At 45.8% G+C, this 14,643-nt stretch overlaps 3 protein-coding genes across 3 annotated transcripts; 1 reads left to right on the top strand and 2 right to left on the bottom strand.

Annotated features, from left to right (window-relative positions):
* The first annotated feature begins 1,329 nt into the window (after positions 1–1,329).
* On the top strand, positions 1,330–2,336 carry F4822DRAFT_308126 (uncharacterized protein). The gene is made up of 3 exons (XM_051455283.1): positions 1,330–1,590; positions 1,711–1,755; positions 1,874–2,336. The coding sequence occupies exons 1-3, from the start codon at positions 1,500–1,502 to the stop codon at positions 2,206–2,208; spliced, it is 471 nt and encodes a 156-aa protein (XP_051311967.1). The 5' UTR covers positions 1,330–1,499; the 3' UTR covers positions 2,209–2,336.
* Positions 2,337–5,697: 3,361 nt separating this feature from the next.
* Positions 5,698–8,289, bottom strand: F4822DRAFT_409225 (rab GDP-dissociation inhibitor). Its single transcript, XM_051458642.1, has 8 exons — positions 8,004–8,289; positions 7,860–7,884; positions 7,739–7,798; positions 7,619–7,646; positions 7,201–7,546; positions 6,586–7,128; positions 6,370–6,524; positions 5,698–6,309 (listed from the first exon to the last, which is right to left on the bottom strand). The coding sequence occupies exons 1-8, from the start codon at positions 8,047–8,049 to the stop codon at positions 6,118–6,120; spliced, it is 1,395 nt and encodes a 464-aa protein (XP_051311966.1). The 5' UTR covers positions 8,050–8,289; the 3' UTR covers positions 5,698–6,117.
* A 241-nt stretch (positions 8,290–8,530) lies between these two features.
* Positions 8,531–9,760, bottom strand: F4822DRAFT_409224 (MRP-L47-domain-containing protein). Its single transcript, XM_051458641.1, has 2 exons — positions 9,106–9,760; positions 8,531–9,020 (listed from the first exon to the last, which is right to left on the bottom strand). Exons 1-2 carry the CDS (start codon positions 9,637–9,639, stop codon positions 8,739–8,741), a joined length of 816 nt encoding a protein of 271 aa, XP_051311965.1. The 5' UTR covers positions 9,640–9,760; the 3' UTR covers positions 8,531–8,738.
* Positions 9,761–14,643: the final 4,883 nt, after the last annotated feature.

Raw genomic sequence — 14,643 nt, 5'->3', positions numbered from 1 at the left:
CTTCAAACAGCACCCAAGATAGTACGACCTCAGGCCTGAGATTCTATGGATTCTAGTTATACTGGGGAATGAAGCGAGATTTGACTTGACCGATCCGAGAACGAGATACTACGCTCACGTATGCGCGGCCCCATCGTAACCATTAAAATCGATCATGAATTTTAAAGGTACGTTGATACGAACCTCATACTCGCCTTCACATGGATCTAGCAGCTATTCGCACGTAAACCCCCCTGTTCACTTCATATTAGGTGTCAGCCGTATATATAGAATCTTCAGGTGTGCCCATAAATAGGGGGTCGTCAGATCATGAAAGCAAGCCACACCCACACAGTATCACGCATAATACACCCATAAACAGACATAAAACATTGCATCGTCTCTTGGAAGGCCAATCAGAGTCCGTATAATACGGGGATAAGAAAACCACAATCATCGGGTTCGGTCCTATCGAAGGGGATGTACGGAAATACGTCGTAATTGCTGCCGATGATACTGCCGAGCTGATCACCATTATCAAACCAAGCCTCAATATGGCCAGGCATCCGTCAGACTCGTCTATTATCAGAACTTAAAATGGAAAACCCTGCATACATTCCTTCTATTTCTCTCTATTTTCCCACCACCAAGATCTCGAACTTGAAACATGAAACGCGGATGACAGCTGGTGATTTTCACCGGGGTTGTTTCAATCTAATAGATTACGGAAGCAAATAGCAACAGAAGCATCAGCGCATGAACCACCGCCACTCTGTAGCAGATACATGCGAGCAATACTTCCTTGCCGGCCATTTTCAACATGGTAATAACCGGGATGACGGTGGCATGTATGTACTGTACTGTACATATCAGCCTCCACTTCTGCAAACCTGTCTTTTATATCTCTATTGCAACATGTAGAGAACGACAGCCACGTCGATAAGCATGACTCCATGCCAACCTTAAGTGATGTACCGATATGATTACTGCTCGATAGGTGATCGCCCAGCCATCAGCTAGGAAACAGGGGTCACGATACATGGCGGGGCACTGTGAAAGAACCAAATTTCGCCTACGAGCTGATAAACTTGTTTCAAGGCTACATTTTTCTTGCATACATACATAAGAAACATATTAACGACTACTAGAATTCCGAAGCCTGCCAGCCCCCTCCAAGGGACCCAGGCCGGGGTAGCACTGCCTCTCAGCGTCGCCACCAGAAAAAGCACACCCGCATTTCCAGCTTTGTTTCTATATTTGGCAGCATCCTCTCCCGTCTACCACTAGTACATGTCAGGAATCGGCACGGCAAGGTAAATTTTCGAAACAACATCATCATTACTCGAAACGTACGAACGTACATACATTTTGCATTTCTCGCTACCAGGTACTATTGACGAAGTTGAGTCTTATCGTCATCTCGCTTTCTTTCCTCAACGTCGCATCGTATGTCGTGACGTTCATTATGTAATTTTCTTGTCACGCAGAGCCACCCCTGACGCGAAGCCGGCCAATCACTCATGCTTGTAGCGCGCTTGTTTTGTATGCTTCGAGCTACCCACCCATTCGCTGTTTCTTGCCGTCTTCCTTGTCTCATCCATCTGTTACTATGTATGTGTCTATCTCTATGCATCTCATCAGGAGAAGTCGTACCAGTCGGGCGATGTCGACATAAACTACACATGTTACGGCGTCGAAGCGAGCTTTTCGGCGTTGACTGACTAATGACAGCCGTTCGGATTCGGCGGGGCGCTCTATTTGTTAATATCCTACGCCGTACGTATTATTTACATGCTTCATTTGCGACCTCACGATGCTCATCGGCTCACGCAATTCTGCATATTCATTCTCCACGACAGCGATACCTGCAGACTAATGAATACGTACGCAGCAGACGAGGGTATAGCGCGCCTAGCCCTTTCGTGCTTACTTACATTTTTACATTTCGCGCGATGGATCGACAAGGGGAAATTAGAATGGCAATTCTCGGCCGCTCGGATGCGAGTGTACCTTGCAGGCTTAGACAATAGGAAGAAAAACCGAGGACCCTTCGGGACCGCGCCTAGCTTTAGCCTAGCTCGATTTTGCAACTGGAATAGCGGTACGATAGACAATTTTGGAAGCCATCGCGGCTCGAATGCGCCCCGCTATGCTATGTGGTCCCAGGGGAGGTTACAGGTGCTGCTATGCACAGTAATCACTAATGTGTCCTCCCCAGCATTGCTCTAATTATGTATATGCGCGGTCTAATCGTCGCCTTCCTTCCTAAAACCTTTTTGCCTGCCTACACCTAGGTGGATGATTACCTAGGAAACCGGCAACCCACGTCGCATGTGTATGGTCTAGTCGGAGACTTTGAATTTCTGCCGTTTGACATTCCTCCCGTCGCTCCGGCCATCGCACGATTCGCCAGGAAAGGGAGCTCCTACGCCGAATCGCAGCGGGAGGATTCAGCGCGGAAATCATGTATCAGCTAACTGGTTAGCTAGCTCTCGCAAGTCAGCCTTATTCGGATAAACGCATTTACCTGTCTGGCCTGTTCTCCGTCTTCTCCACGCCACGTGGGATCTAACGTAAGACCGTTCAGCTCGCACGGCAGTTCTAGCTGTCGACATCTCAGGCACAGGCACCGCATCCTCAGGGTATAGCGTCGCGCGATGCTATACCATACCTTGTCCTTGTTCATGCCCTTCCTTTCGATGCAAGACTAAATGTAGTATTTGCACATCAATATACAGTTAGATGCTACCATATCGGGACCGTGGAGGAGGATTGACACCATCACGTGTACACCTTGTCGCCAGAAGAGCCTTGCATGTAAGTTACTTTTCTGTTTCCGGCGCTTACATACCCGGTTACGACAGGCTATAGGGACCTGGCATGCCGAGATATCGCCCACGTGTGTGCGACAAATGACTAAGGTAAGGGGTATCCTGCGAGAATGGCGACAGCGCGGCGGACGATAGGGTACTTGCGGAGCGAGGGAAGGAATACCCTCCGCGCTTGGCCTTTAAGCCTACTTGGGGGTGGCTTGTTCTATTTCGAAACCTGCGCTAACGTTAGATAGGTAAGGTAAGTTAACGATGTCGAAGTTGATGTACGATGAGGTACATTGTCTGTGTCAGCCTACGTACCTGGATAGAAGACGCAGATTCCTATGTTAGGTAGGTATTCGTCAATTGGGGAAAGTTTCCGCTTCATAGGGTAGCCTAATCCGCTTTCCCGCCTAAGCTGACGTTATGCGGAAATTGCGGAATTTCGGAAGCTGGCGAGAATTGCGGGTTTCGATTTTTAGGTACACAGGTAAGATTCGTTTGAAATGAATTACTGATGGGAGTGGATGTCGCGTGTCTGGTGTTGGCTATTTGCACATACGGCGCCGACATTGTCAGAATATCCACTATGGGGTAATGGTAATTACAATACGAAGATATCTCTCCATTAGGGTTTTCCGAGTGAGATATGTGAAGCATCAGCATACCAGTGTCTCGGTACCCATTGCTGACTGTTGTTTATTCATGATGCGTTGAGATGATTGGAGATGGTTCAATACGCTAGGAGTCAGCCTGGGCTATGTATACTCTTGGAGAAGACAGTCATATCATCATGATGAGAATAGCTTCATGGAGATGTGTCCTATAGTCTGAGTAACATGAAATAGTCTCCTAAAATACATATTGCTAACCCATTACTCAATCGTATATAGGAATGTACACTACGTAAGAACTGTGGTGCCTGGGTGGCCACTTATGAATCATCTGCTAAGCCATGTCAAATAGGTAGATATATTCAGAATACGTTGGAATACGGGATATCCAGTATTGGTTACGCGTACCTAGAGGTGAATGGCTAATTTGGTCTTCATGCGACCTGCCCAGGTACGCTGAGGAGAACCCTTCAACCTGGTACCGAGTTCAGTGACTCGTCTGCTTGCCTCATGCCATCGCGACGGCTATGTAAGAAAATAGTTTCTCTTAGCTCGCTACTCCAGCTATACGTATAAGGTAAAAATCATCCTAGTCCTGCCTCTCCTCTATATTCTTGCTGTGGTTTACCTAGATAGGGGAGCTATGAGCAGGTGAGTGGCACAAGAAAAGGGGTATTGGTCCAGACACCTGTAGCCGATATTAGATATATTTCAAGCTCCATAGATCTGCGACTGGAGGCTTCAAACGCATGATCTTACCTAGAAACTCGAACAATGCTACTACATGAGGGCATTGAAATAGACACATGTACTTTACCTAAACAAGAATCTATCTCAGTAGTCATACCTGCCTAGCAAATACCTGATACCCTCATTCTGGTTGCGAGTATATACACTCTAGGGCAGTTTTAATTGGTCTTCATGACCCGTAAAGCCGTCTCATTTCCGCTTATACTATCTAACGATACTAGTTTGAGGGTGTAGTATACGCGTGTTGGTCTCACATACCTTAGATAGGTAGGTATCTATGTAGGTAAGCAAGCGCGACAGCTAGTGTAGTAACAATAGGGTAGTTTTAGCACATGTAAATAAGCTTATGAATGATATAGCGCCTCATTAACGTCACCATATGTATACTTTCAAATACATAGGAGGTAATATCGAGGACGAAGGAGGTAGTGTTGCTTCTTTGAGGTGAGGTCTAACCAATTCCGATGTCAATGTTAATAAGGATATATGCAGGTTACCGGTACACAGATAGTAATATAGTCAGTCTAGACATTGCGAAATATTCTATCAGGCCTGCTTCGAACTTGTATGATACCCTCACACATTGACATCGCGGGCTTAGAACGGAACTGGCAGGCCTCGGGGTCAATCTATACCCAGGTAGATCACAGACAACGACTCATTAAAATCAAACCAAAGCGACAATATACCTAGATCGGGGTAGTATTACTGGTGATCATACACAATATCTCGAGAAGAGCCATTAGGACCAAGTCGAATGGTAAACTGAATATGTAGTAAGGCCATAGTAGCAGAGTGACGACCCCTAAATACCTAGGTAGTCAAGGACGCTCACTACATCTCAAACTGGCATGGGGGGTGTGAAGACGATAGAGAGAAGACTTTATCTTGAGCAACCCTATGTAACGTCAACTATACAGTATAAACTCGGTATAAACTCAGTTGAGACTGAGTTTGTTCTAAGTTATTCCACTCCAATTCCGTTCTTATGAGTGTGTTGTTAGATCGTCGAGTCTTATAATACGGATTATAGAACAATGTTCAAATTATAGCAATTGTGTCCTAATTCTCGGATAGAGAAAAGGGGGCGGCATTTATATAGCTGCACACAAGAGGGAGCCCGCCATGCAAAGCTATACCTACCTACCTAGGTAGCCACTGCCTGGTTTCTCATTGTATTCTTATATATCAAACCGAATAAAAAGAAATCTCTAAATAAGACGTACTCGAGTGCTCCAACCCTATTTTTCTGATATTTGTGGTGCTGCCACACAGCATCTTTGGCTAGAGGTACTTCTTTCATTCGCCTTGAAGATATTTCCACGGATATCAACATCAGGAACTAGACGTATAAAAACCTAGTAATCGAGCAACCAACTATATCAAACACATCCGTTGCAAATAACCACCCCCAGAAGCCTATTGACGGCTCTTAGTACCCAAGATTTAGGTATAAATATAATTCTCTATCACCACATTCCAACGTTGACCTTAAGCGGGATACACCTATTTGTAAGGTAGTAGAGTAGCAAGACATATCATGAAGCAAGCCACCTATATTTAAACACAGCTACTATCTTATATCGACGAACGTAGGGCATAATCCTCATGAATGGCGAATTATGAGACAATCCAGACGTAACACAAACTTCAACACACCTTCTCTTAAAACTCCTCAAATATTCAACACAAGCACACAAGACACTAGGCGGAAGCATACAAGGCATGGCACATAACGTGATGTCGAACTCCTATATCAACACTATCTGCCACCCCACGAAAGCAAACAAACAGCAGCAAAACTACTAAAAAGCAAGCTACACTTATATTCGGCCGTCATGCCTTCGCCTATGTAATATCCCGCTCGATTCAGTTTGATTTGACTCATCCCGTCCGTAGTAACTAAATTCTGGCTACACGTCCTCGACTTGATCATCCCCAATTATTACTAAGATACCTGCTTATTCCTCAGCGACTTGGAGTCCCTCTCGGAGGCCCTCTACCTTCAACTCCTCGCCGGTAGCGCGCGCGTAGATGTCCTTAACGTCATCCGTGGTCGTCTCGAAGTGCGACGTAGCGTCGTAGCTCTTGGAGATGAAGATGTTGTCCTTCTTACCGTCCTCGAGGGGTTCGTAGAGCGGGATGGGAGGTCCCTAGATAATTGATGAGCGTTAAAGTTTAAATGACGGAAGGTGTATATATCTGTAGCTTACCATGAATTGTTCCTCGATCTTACCGAGGCGGTCTAGACCGGGTTGCAGCTCTAGGTGGTGGTTGGCGGATGTCTCAGCAATCGTGGATACGATGGCGATGTAGTAGCCCTTGGGGCACACGTTATGTGCCGACGAGACGCAGGCAACGTAGATATCTAGATTTATTAGTTAAAATCCCACGATTATTAACACCGCTTTAGAAATCTTGGGACATACCGTTCTTACGACCAACCTGGGATTGAGGGATAATCAATTGGCAGGAATCGCAGTCGTTGGTACCGGCCAAGGGGTGCTTCAAGACGCAGATAGCCTTGAGAACGTGGCCAACAACCTTTACCTTGTTGGGGAAGTACGAAGGGTCACCAAGAATCAGCTTAGCCTTGGTCTCGAACTTCATCTCGGGCTCAATGCCGGTCATGGTGGCCTTGATGCCCGTGGCCTTGCTGCCTTCGTATACGACCTCATCGACTGAGGTGTTAAGCATATAGGTACCACCGTAGATGGCGGATAGACGAGCAAAACCCTGGGGCAGCTCACCAAGACCGTACAGCGGGTAGATGTAAGGGGACTTGCCGTATCTCGCTACCGAGTTACCGTACATCCTAATACGCTCGATAGTCTCAGGGGCCTTGCCAGCATCATCAAGGTAGTTATCATTAAGGTAGAGGGCCATGGCGTGGCCGACGAAGTCTCGGGTGCCGGCCTCAAGACCAAACTTGTCGTAGACTTCCCTCATCGTAGTCTTGCTCAAGTCGAGACCTAGGGGAAAGTCTTGTCAGCCATTGTTCATCCCCTCGCAATGCCAAGATTATTATAATTGTTATCACTCACCCTTGTGTGTAGCGGAGTCCTTAATATCAAAAGTACCGACCCATTCTATGAAGCTCTTCATCCGTCGCTTCTCGAAGATGCCCATAAGAGGGGATCGCAGAGCTTCGGCGGCATCGGAGGGGACCTTGGCAATGGTAGCCTTAGCACCCGAATTTTGTTGGACGAAGCTGCCAGCAACCTGCTTGAATTCGAGATAGCGCGTGACGTCGGTGGAGACGAGGATGTTGGTCAGCTCGCCGGAGGACATGAGGAGCTTAGGAACCAAGTCGATGTTCCAGTCGTTGGGTCGGCCGTACTTCTTCCATGGCTCGTCGCCTTTTGTGAAGTTACCGTACTTCTTGAATAGCTATCGGTGGGAAGAATATGTGTTAGTTCGTTGGCGGGGTTAATAGGGGGGAGTGGTTGGGTAGGTATGTACCGTTTCGAGATTTACGGATGCGGCCTCTCTGTAATATTGCGCAGATACGTCAGCAAGGTATTCATTCATTAGATAGTAGAAATAATAGAGGTAGGAATCTTGTTGTTAGCTAATACGTACCCTCCGTAGTGATCGTTGCGATCAATATGCAACACCTTCCTGCCCTTGACACTCAACACACTGGAATTCCCCGTTAGCATACAAAGCACATGTTATCGAGCTGCTATGATGTAATCCATACCCGGAGAGAATACACTCGGTCAAGCCTGTATGAATATAGACATTGTTAGATATATCGTGAAGCTATTCCTACCCCACCATGAAGGGGGCAATGTAGACAGGCAAGCAAACTGAAAGGAATGCGGGGCCCAAAATTGAAACTTACCAGTGCCCAAGACGATGACATCGTACTCTTTGGCGATCTCATCCATGGTGGGCTGTCGGGTTTCCTTATTAATTAAGAGCAAGAAAAAAAAGAGTCTTGAGGTATTAATCAATCGCCAAAAGGATGGGAGAGTAATGAGTCTTCTTCTTTTGTTGACTCCAGGTCAAACGAGGAAAGATGTTTAGAGAATCGAGAAAAAATAATAATAATAAAAAGTATCGGTGAGAAAGGGTGGTAACCGTTAATGTTAATAGCGGTGGTAGCGGTGGATACAAAGCCGCTGCCCGCTGGCGGTTTATGGTTCTGAAGCTCAAACTCAATCGTTTTAGGTGCCTACCTAGGTAGGTACCCTACCAAAACAGCTACTACCAATCAATCAATCGACGACCCCGCGCTTGGCGACGTCTACGTACCCCCCTTTTTAACCCCTTTTGCTTGCTATAATCATCACTGTAACTAATTACTATCATTACCATCATTCATTGCAATCTTATTTATACTGACTATACCAGTTAATTAGAAACACATTTTGTAGTAGTAATATCCGATATATATTATCCCCGTGTTACGTCACAATACATAATTTAAAGATCAGATTGTTATCTTCATATCTCAAGGTATCATAAAAGCCACAAGTTATCGAAGTAGGCTTGATGTACACATATTTACACGCTCCATTTTCAGAGCTTTTATTATGTATCAACATACATAAAACACCTAGGTCAAGGTAGCATTTCATACTCTCGTCGAAGGTTGTTGAGTTTCCGTAGCATTAGCCGGGATTGTAGACGGGTCTACCTTTTCCGCAGTCGACTTGTCTCCTCCCTCTTGTGATCCCTCTGCCGATGCAGCTTCTTCTGTAGGCTCAATCTCGTCGAAGTATTTACTAGGGTTGTAAGGTGTCTTCGTATTGCTAAGATTGATCTCCGGGTCCGTCGCAGCCAGCTCCCTTGCGTCTTCCCAGAGGTAGTATCGTTCCGTCAGAGTGTGCTTAATCGCCTTCATAGTCTTGCGGACCTATACAACATCATACGGTGGTCAGCTTCAATTTCAATATATTCCATAAAGTCAACCTGCGCGAAGAGCAATGATAATAACTCACCTCCTGCAACCTAGCCTTAATCTCATCATCACCACTCAACAACTTCAACCTCTTCGACTCCTTAAGCGCAGTCGCGATGCGATTCTTCTCCTTAACACACACCCACCACAGGCGATGCAAATCATCCCAACTCTTATGCCTCAGCTCCTCAACAGTCCAAGCACGCCCATATTCCTCCGCCTTCTCAGGCGTCGGGACCAGGCGATCAGGCGCATAAAAAAACTGCCATAACCCATGATTCGGATCCGTCTCGACCTCCGGCGTGTAATCTGCCGGCTGCGGTATCTCGTCCTTGGATATATTCGTTCGCGCCCGCGGACCCGATCGATATATACTACTCACACCACGCAGTCTATTGTTATCGCGCCGTGGTTTGCGTATACTGAGGTTCGGTGTGGAGGAGAAGGGGCAGCGTTGTGCTGTCGTGGTTTTGGTTGTTGTAGAGAGGATGGCTAGGAGGGGAGATGGGTGGTGAGGGCCCGCGGAGTTTATTATTCGGCCAATTGATGGCCGGATGGAAGATGCCATCGCCATGAGCACGGTACCTTGAGAACGCCTGGGGAATTAGAGCTAGGCGTGCTGATAGGTAGGTACGTGATGGGTATATCGATGTGATATTGATCGAGATTGAATTTTTGGAGTTTTTCCGAATTTTGGATACTTTGATTAATCCGATAAGCGCAGATAGCGACCCACATAAGCTTAGATTTGATTACCTAATTCATGGCACTCTGCCCAGCCACCTACGTCAACACTTGTGGCTTGGCTGGATACCCCTTTTTATGAATTCCTACACAGTGTTGCATGATGTATGCAAGTCACAATATTATTCGACAAATAGGTCAATTAGATGGCTTAGATGCATGGTGACGAAGGTGGTGAAACAATCGACGCCTCTTACGACAAGACAATTACCTACGAATATACCGATGTTTGCTCGTGGCTATACGCATTTAAATGTAAAATTTTGTTGACTTGTGTGGTTGGGTGGCAAACCCTATAGACGCGGTTTGATGTAGTTCCTCTAGCAAACCTCCCTATCCAAATATTCGGGGTGCCGGACAGACCTCCTGACTGCCGGCCTATGCTATTCTTAACTGCCATGTATAGTATTATAATGTTCCTATTGTTTCCCCTGTCATGTTTTATATTGGATTATATCGCCCGAAACGGTATATTGGGCAGAGTTCGGTTGGGCACCTGGGTCGGCCATTGCTTGGATTTTCCTTCTTTAGCAGTGTTTAATTCTATCCTGTGCGTTATAGATATCGAATAGTTATTGTAGATATCTCGAAGTGATATCCTTTGCAGTATTGTTTGCTTGTTGTTTATTCTTTAGATGAAGGCCAAGGAAACCATCGGTAGCCTTACGTCTATTTGCTATTGTTTCGGCAATGGAAGACGGGTAGAATCTTTCTTGCTATTCGACCGATGGCTGTACGTAATATTGAACCTCTTACGAATATGGATAACCCAGCTTTACGTTGACGTTCGAGGACACGAGTTGTTCTTGCCAAGGGTTGGCCCGGGAAGCTTCGTCGAGGTTTAAGCCCGTAAGACAAAGCAGTCTACGCGTATTATTGCCTACTAGGAAGCGACTTGCAGGATTTAGGGGGTTATAACGTCGTACGACAATATCATCGCACTTAAGTGTATGCAGAGATCTTGTTGTTTGCGGGCTACGGTTTTGGAAATTACATGTCGTTAGTTGGGAAGAACCGGGAGGTTGTCGTTATTATCGTGACTATCGTCGGGAAGCATTGATGATCGTATACGCGACTTGGAAGGAGATGAAGCGAGGGACGTCGAGGAAATCGTGGAAGGCGTGGTTGTCGTGCGAAATCGAGATGTCGAAACAAGAGAAACTAACGACAAGAGGAGCCCTGTTGTAAGTAGTTCTACCCTGTGGGTTCGATCCTAGGGCAAGCTGAATCTGTCTCCATATCCAACTTTCCCCGAATACCAAATCCACGGCGGGTATACGGGGCCTGCGGGAATAGTGTAGCCGCAATTATACTCAGTTCACGGCGAACAGACATGACTCCATACCTATTCATAGGACTTCTTGTGGGGGATCTCTAGAACATCCGACGGCTAGATACTTGCCTAATGCTTAAGAGTTAGAGGCCATCGACGAGGTTATCAACAAAGACTACGCAGCCATCGCATAGATTGCTTATCTGAAGCATTCGCCCATTGTTAGACTTGTTTAGGGGTCTCTATTATTCTCTACAGTGGACTTTCCAGTATAATTTAGTTGGAAAGAACCCCTGAGCTTACAAGTGCCGCAGTGGACGTGCTTTACCGGGACGCCTTTCTAAACTTGGATAGCGCTTCTACAATGACCTTACATACACAAGTTGGTTTTTATAACAAAACACAAACTGTTGGATACTGAAGATTGATTTAGAATAATTAGTCTACCTTGATGTCTGCCTAGAACATAGCAATCACATCGTACTCCTATAGACTTGAGCATATTACAAAGGCCAACATCATAAGAATAACCACTCGTATTTTCCCAACGAGGATATCCCATGCGCATCCGCAGCAAAAGTCTCCAACAGGCAGAGACCCACCGGCGCTTGGAAATCTCCTAGGCTTCACCGAGTTTCACGACTTTGCCTACAGTAGCTTCGGTGTAATGCCGAGAAGCCTAACCGTAGTAGACGCCCAAATCCGCCCAACAACACGAAGCTATCGTGCGCCTAGAGGCCGTCATACCCAATCGTTTGGTAAACCCGGATCTATTTCGAACACGTAAGTTATTTGAGGCAATGAGCTCGTGAGGGTAGAAATTATGTTCGTCAACTAGGCGAGACGCTTCAGAAAGCGCCGGAACTAGTTAGACGGACTTGGGACTAGGGCACTCCTTTTTTTTGCTCTTTTGCGATGGGAGAACGGAGATAGCCTAGCCTAGCGATTTCGGTTAGCCATTAGCCCGGTCCACGACGCCTCACTTCAGATCCATACTATAATGTAATAATACCACCGCTGCTACATAGGTATTAGTTTACTACTACACTACACTATGCTACGTAGTAACCTGCTGCAGGTCATAGTGGATGATGGGTGCCCAGATTTTGGGGGTCAAGAAAATTGACAATAGGTAAAAACAAGGATCTAGACATCGCGCTTCTTCTCTTCTGCATCTAGCCAAAACATCCTCGTATGTAGATCCTCGAGAGGAGTAAATTGTCCTGCCAGTCTGCCTTGGCGGATCGTGAATATCCATGCAGAATTAAGTATTGATAGGGCATCACCAGAGCGTCATTCCAGACATGTGCTATTGTCACGACATAAGAGACGTATTCTGATCTACAGTAAGTGCTAGTAACCCTCTCTTCAGCCATTAACCGACTGGTAACCTGTCCCTCAGGTAGTACCAGGATCGATTAATACAGAGATCCCATATTACCATACTCACGTCTCTTATGGATCCACGTTTGCTAATGAGTGCTTTAGTTTATTAAATATGCTTAAGTAGTATAACTAATGATATATTATTCCTGTATAAGCTGCAATACATTCAATTTCGGTGACATTGAAAGAACAAGCGGGAATGACACAGTTCTAACTGGTGACAAATACCTCCTTCTAGTGAAAATGGGGGCTTAATACAGATCTTGGCTAGACCAACATGTATTAAATTGCTCTGATAAACAAACATATAGAAGCCACGTTTATACAATCTAAAAGATGATTTCAAGATCTACATATTGGAGTATATTCAATAAATCAATACTTTATCTACCAATTGCTTCGAGTGGAGTCGAGCGGAAGCCGTCTGCCAAGTTGAATCGACGACTCCATCGGATAGCTTCCGATACAGGCCCAGTCTTTCCCTGTTTTGTGGAACCAGGGATCATTCCGGAGAACCGTAGACGGATTGCCTCACTCGGCCGAGGTGTTTCCCATTGCTTTTTAAATAGACATAGATGAATACATCATGATTACTGCAAATATCGAGGGTTAAGCTTAAACTACGATGTGTGTGATACCTTCATTCGTACGTATCGAACAGCAGATCTGTAAGTATAGCCTATGTGCGCCGTTCCCGGATCTAGGCAGGTCTAGATGCAGCAGACCTTTTGATTTTTTGTCCGCACTACCCGTCCTCCTACCTGTGGTAGTCACAAGGAGCATGACTTGAGCAAATCCCGGGAAATTCGGGATCGTCTCCCACCACCAGCCTCTCCCCTTTCGCTCAATTCCAAAATAGCATTCTGATTGCGTACCAACAGGAACCAATGCATTGTACGTCGTGATCTGAAAAGGTTGCGGGGAAGCGAGACTTCTAAGTGGTAGATTCTCGAGGGAAAGGAACAAACGAGAGAGCAGTATAGCCGTAGTTCGGAATCCTCCTAAGGCACAGCCCATCTAATAAGCCATAACAGTGTAATATTTGGTAAGCATTTAAATGCTGAAAATAAGCGACTTACCTACCTAATATGTTAGGTCTGTATGTACGAGGTATGTCAATCATCGAACTTTTGACGATGAAGGAATAGTACCTCAATAGGGGTCAAATTGACGCCATAGAAATTATAGAAAAAGGCCGCACTACGTTGGTTGGTATTATATCGTAAACGATTTTCCTTTCTGTACTTGGGTAGGTACATAGAAGATTAAGAATAACGCGTCGGGGTTGTTATTCAAGTATCAAAGGGGCGTTGATCTTTTCCATGCCGAAAATGCATAACTTTTTAATGCACGGTATCGAGATAATCAACATAAGCATTGCCCAGTTGGGACTCGGCTGAAATGAGACCTATCAGAATCGGAGCTCATAAGATCTTCACCAGTCGTTTTCCCTGCGGCTTGCCTTTATCGGAAGCCCGGGCGTTTTTCTCCAGGGCTCGAGACAGGCCATCCCCGGACAATACCATCAGACCCTAGGGCGAAACCAGCTGATGCTTGCCTTGTTGTCGCAACTGGTGTAACCGTCCATGTTCGAAGGACGAGCGGCTTTCTGTTTCCTGTGTACTGGATTAGGTAATGGTCACCATTTTGTCTGACGGAGTTGCAGGCAGCAGATGAAGAAATAATAAAAAAAAAGAAGGGGGGAGGGGGAGATCTCATAGGAGAAGTTATTCGAATGATGGGATAGGCGAAACCAGCATCAGAATCCTGTTTCTATGAATAAGCAGAGGCTACAGCATTCCGGCAGTAGTCAATGCGTGCCTCGCCTCACAAGCGCGCCATCCAGCTTCTTTATATAACGATCGTTGGGCGGTACGGTAGAAGAGGAATCATTACCGGCGGCATGATGCACACACACAGACGTTTCTGCGTACACGTATTCACCATGGTTCGTACCAGCCTTGCCGGGGGTGTGGGTGAGATGAGCCTTTCTAGGGTAAGGGGGCTAAGCAATATGTAATAGTAGTATTTGCAACCGCGTCACTTTTTTTGTTCTCGAGATATTATTTGTATGGACGGATTGGTGTGTTAGTGTGTTGTATAAAATGAAATAAAACCAAACAAGCTGAGACAGAATATCCGTTCTTGGAAACATCAGAAGCATTTGGTGTCTCC

This window comes from Hypoxylon trugodes, assembly GCF_022578975.1.
Source record: "Hypoxylon trugodes strain CBS 135444 unplaced genomic scaffold F4822scaffold_7, whole genome shotgun sequence".
Taxonomy (NCBI): Eukaryota; Fungi; Ascomycota; class Sordariomycetes; order Xylariales; family Hypoxylaceae; genus Hypoxylon; species Hypoxylon trugodes.
Note: the sequence above shows the minus strand (reverse complement) of the source record. Positions and strands in the feature narration are given on the sequence as shown.